Source organism: Coturnix japonica, unplaced genomic scaffold (genome assembly GCF_001577835.2).
Source record: "Coturnix japonica isolate 7356 unplaced genomic scaffold, Coturnix japonica 2.1 chrUnrandom773, whole genome shotgun sequence".
In the NCBI taxonomy this organism is placed as follows: domain Eukaryota; kingdom Metazoa; phylum Chordata; class Aves; order Galliformes; family Phasianidae; genus Coturnix; species Coturnix japonica.
The window spans coordinates 17,545-21,955 of record NW_015440133.1 but is presented as its reverse complement, the minus strand read 5'-3'; the positions used below and the strand labels follow the sequence as shown (position 1 = coordinate 21,955).

The 4,411-nt window shown below is 50.1% G+C and overlaps 1 protein-coding gene across 1 annotated transcript in view; it reads right to left on the bottom strand.

The window, feature by feature from the left end:
- Positions 1-2,461: 2,461 nt before the first annotated feature.
- The window catches only part of LOC107307678 (T-cell surface glycoprotein CD8 alpha chain-like), a 16,403-nt gene continuing 14,453 nt past the window's right edge, over positions 2,462-4,411 (bottom strand). The window contains exons 2-5 of the mRNA XM_032441913.1: positions 3,538-3,903; positions 2,897-2,989; positions 2,631-2,739; positions 2,462-2,474 (exon numbers count right to left, since the gene is read on the bottom strand). Of these exons, the coding sequence (XP_032297804.1) occupies positions 2,462-2,474; positions 2,631-2,739; positions 2,897-2,989; positions 3,538-3,903 (581 nt within the window). The remainder of the gene's footprint in view (positions 2,475-2,630; positions 2,740-2,896; positions 2,990-3,537; positions 3,904-4,411) is intronic.

Here is a 4,411-nt window from a genome sequence, read left to right as displayed (position 1 = left end):
GTAAGCCCGCTTCCATACTCACAGAGCCCCAGGCTGAGCAGGAGGAGCAGTGCAGGAGACCCGGCCATCGTCCTCGGGGCGGTGCAGCGCAGCGCGGCTGATCTTTGTCACTGAACTTTGGAGGCAGCGTAACTTATAGGAGAGGATGTGATGTCATCAGGACCCTCTTCTGTGTGCAGTCTGTGTTCAGCCTCTGTGGTGGAACAGTGAGAAACGATTTCTGCAGCTCTTCATCTGTGATCCAGGACTTGGGTTTATCGTGATAGCGTTGCTTTTAATGTTGCCTCAGGGATTTTGCTGCAGTGTCTTCAGTTGAGATTCAGACTGACAGTGGTCCTGCTGGAAATCAAATAAGTCTCTACAACCTGCTGTCTCTCAGCCTTTTGAGGCACTCTCTTCATGTCCACCTTTGTTGATAACAAGGATAAGACCTGTTCCATTGTCTTAGGCTGCATGTTATGTTTTATGCAGCAGATTTTTTGATGTTTTCTTCTATTTTCAGATTGATCCACACACACTTCTCATCTCTGTGTCCATGCATTGCTGACATGTAGCTGAGTGCTTCAGCTCAGCTGTTCTCTTTATGGTTTCTGTGCAGAAGGTGGTGTGTGCAGGGCAGGAGGTCTGTGATGTGGCAGCCATTGCTGCAGCCCCATGTCCCACACACATTAATTCTTTTCTTAATATAAATTGTTGTGGTTTTGTTCTACAACCACAGGGACTTCCGGCCTGCCAAAAAACACCCTGCTATGCCTCAGCACTGAGGGCCCTTGCTGCTGCCTCCAGGTGACCACTCACACGTTGGTAAGTACTGGGCTTCCTGCAGCTTTGCACTTATAGTAGTGACAGTTACACTGTGCTGGTGTTATTTGTGTCTTCATTTGTTATTTCCTGGCTCTGCTGTTATTTGTGATGTGTTGCTGTATTCCTGTTTTGCAAATGTGCCCCCTGTTCCTGGATGCCAGAAACCAGGAAATGCTGTGTGGTGCAAGGGCTGTTTTGTGAGAAAATGGGCCAAAACTGGCTATTGCTGGGCTCATTTGATTGGGCCTCAGTGCATTTTGTTGAGTAAGGAAAGCCACTGTGAAGCCTTCTGGAATGGGGTAACTAAGGTCAGCCAAGGTTAAACTGTGATGTTTGAGATGCGTTTATACAAGGTCATGCTGAGTCCTCACCTGCTGAGCAGCGGCCATCAGCAGCACTGATGGTAAAACTGATAGAGTTGAGAAAGAGAGATGAGCTCTCAGGTTTGGAAGTTCTTCCTGCCTTTAAAAACAGAGGCATCACTGTTTGGTATATGTAGAGGCTGTGCTGAAATTGGTCTGTATTTAGTTTATTTCTGTTAAGCGATAATCGATGAGATATGGCTGTGGAGAATGTAGACAAAGTCCTGGAGGGAAGGGAGAGTCTGACAGGATTTGGAACAGGGCTCAGGAGGACGTGAGTTTGAGATGAGTGATCTTGGTGCTTGCTGTGGGGATTTCAGTTGGAAAAGTGGGAAGGATTTGCCACCATGGATCCCTGGTCAGATAGAGAGATATATTTGAATATAGCTGGAGTCGATTTCTTTTACTTGAAATATTCTTTTATTTGAGAACTGTGAATGAAACCTAAGAAAAAAAACTGAGAACATTAAGAATTAGAAGCTTTTAACAGGGAATACCTTGGAAGTGAGAGGTAGTTTGGGGTATGAGAGGTGAGTTTTGGGTGAGATTGATGGGTAGGCATAGAAGGGTCATCCAAATGGCCGCGCTCCATCAGGGCAGCTGTGTGTGTTGCTGATGGGATCAGGGCGGTGCTTGAGGAGGACGCCTGTGTGCCTTCTGCTGAGCAGCCACACAGCACTGCTTGCTTACGGTGAGCTCGGTCCTGCAAGCAGAAAATGGAGAGGTTGTGTAAAATCTCTCCTTCAGCTTCAGTGCAGCTTGCTGCAAATATTAATGCAGCTACTGCATCATAACGGGTAATGTTGATCAGAGTGAAACAGCTGAATTAAATGGCTGAGTAATATTTTCGTTTTTGGCAATTTCAACCCAAATATGATGACATCAGAATGGCATCGTCAACACAGTTTGTCATTTCTTGTCCATTTACAATTTCTTTGTGTAATTCTAATAATGCCTTTCTATACCTTCTTATCTGCAACTGTAAAATGTTATGAAGGTTCCTGAATCTAAAGCTAATGATGATGGAAATCTGGAGAAGTGTTTTAGAAGCGGTCCCTCAGCATTCCCTGTGTCCTGCCAATGGCTGCATGAGGGCAATCAGCACGGATCCCATTCCCTGGAGGACCGGGCTGTGCTCTGTGGTGTGAGGCTCCAGGAAGCTCTGCAGGGTGTCAGGGTGCGACCTACTTCGGCAGTGTGTGATGTTGATGGTGATGGCTGTGAAGAGCAGGAGGAAGCAGGTGCCAGCCAGGTTAACCCATATGACTGTATCATGGCAGAAACGTGGTGTGTTCTCATTGCTTGTTCCTGCAGGAAGAAAGGAGAGAGAAGAAAGGGGAAAGGCCCAGTTGCAGACATCTGCCTGCATCCTGAAATGCCTGTAGTCAGCAGAGACTTTAATTTGGGCTCTTCTGATCAAAGCAGCACTGCTGGCAGAGCTGTGCCTCCCCACAGCTGGGTTACCTGCATCCGGGCCCTGTTGTGTGCTGTTCTTNCAGGAGGCAGGTGCAAATTACATTAACAGACAGGAGGAATTTACAGCAGAAATTCATTGTGTTCTCCTTGCTTGTGCCTGGAGGTAGAAAGGAGACTGTGAGGAAAGGGAAGGCCCTGCTGCAGACATCTCCCTGTGTCTCAATATGTCTGTAGTCTGCACAGGCATTAATTTGGCAACTTTTAATCAAAGCAGCACTGCTTGTAGAGCCCCTGCCTCCCTGCAGCTGGTTTACCTGGATCCAGGCTGTGTCCATAGCTGTCCTTTCTGGTGACTTGGCTGCTCTTGTTGGTGGCAGTGGGTGTGTTGGGTGCTGCTGCTGTTCTGCCTGGATGGAAAAATAAACAGATATATTGTGAGACAAAAAATGCATCCTCCCAGCCCTACCAGAAAACAGTCAACATAGGGGGGACTTCATCAAGTCCCTTTTAACTGTGATGCTCTAAGGCAGCCCGAAGCCATGGTAAACAGAGAAACTCTGTTCCAAATTTCATATCAGCACACTTGGAATTTATGAGAGCACTGTAATCAGTCTTAGGAAAGATGGTGAGAAGGTTCAGGAGATATTTTGAAATTCCTTATGAAATGCTGTTAGAAGGAGGTGCTGGCTGTGGCCTTTGTAACTCTCATCCCTCAGAGCTGCTGATGGGATTGAGAGGTGCTTCTGGGCTGTGCGATCACCTCTGTGTTTGGGCAGGGCTGGTACCATGAATGGAGCTGTTGGGCAGGGAGCCTGTATGAGGAGGAGCAGTGCCTGTGTGATGAGACGGCTTGGGCAAAGAAGCAGGGCCATGGGGAGTGTGGGCGATGGGCCGGGTTGAGAAGGCACGGGCAGGGGAGCTGGGTGTAAGCGAGGTGGGTGAAGCTGCTGCTGACCTGGGAAGAAGGCGGGTTGTCCAGAGCTGAAGTGCAGCACCTGGTTGACGTTGGTGATGCAGAAATAGATCCCCTGGTCCTGTGCCGTGAAGGACTTCACCACCAGCCAAGGGGAGCTATCTCTCCATGATACCTCAAAGCGCTGAGATATTCTCTTATACTCATGAAAAACTGTGTTGTATGGAGAATTACTGGAGACAATGAAGTGAAGGTTGCCACTGTTGTCCATGCGGACCCAAGATGCTCCCCATGTGGTTCTGGATGTGCGGCACTCCAGCTCCAGCCGCTGTCCCTGCTGGGGGTGCTTCATATTCCTGTTGAAACTGACCACCACTGCATCCCTCTGTCGCTGGGCGCCGGTGCAGCCTGTGGGCAGAAGTCGGCCATGTCCCCTCAGGTGCTGCTCAGGAAGAGCTCCCGGGGCCTTTGTGCAGGGCTCTTCCCTGCTGGTGCGGTGCGTGGCAGGCAGGCAGGTGGGCTGTGAGGGTGAATGCGGAGGGAGGGATCGGTGTCCAGCACACTTGGGTGCTGTGCTGGAGTCCCTGGGGACTGAGCGTTGGGAGCGCTGGGCTCTGGAGATGGATGCTGGCCTTGAGAGCAGCCCTTCAGCTGCCTTGTGTGGGCTGCTGCCATTTCCCAGCTTCTTTGCCAGGTGGTTCCCCACTAACAACTGCCCCGTGCCCCCTCTCTCCCCTTCCCCATCCCCTCCAGCAACACCAGTCTGAACAGGCTCTGTTCCTGCTGCGTATGGCGCTGCAGTCCCACCGCTCCCGCTTCCCTGCGCAGTCCCTGTTTAGCCCTGAATTCCATCCTTTGGGTTTGCCTCTTCTTTCCCTGTGGTCCCTTTTGCCCATGTTCTTGGCCGTGGTGCAGG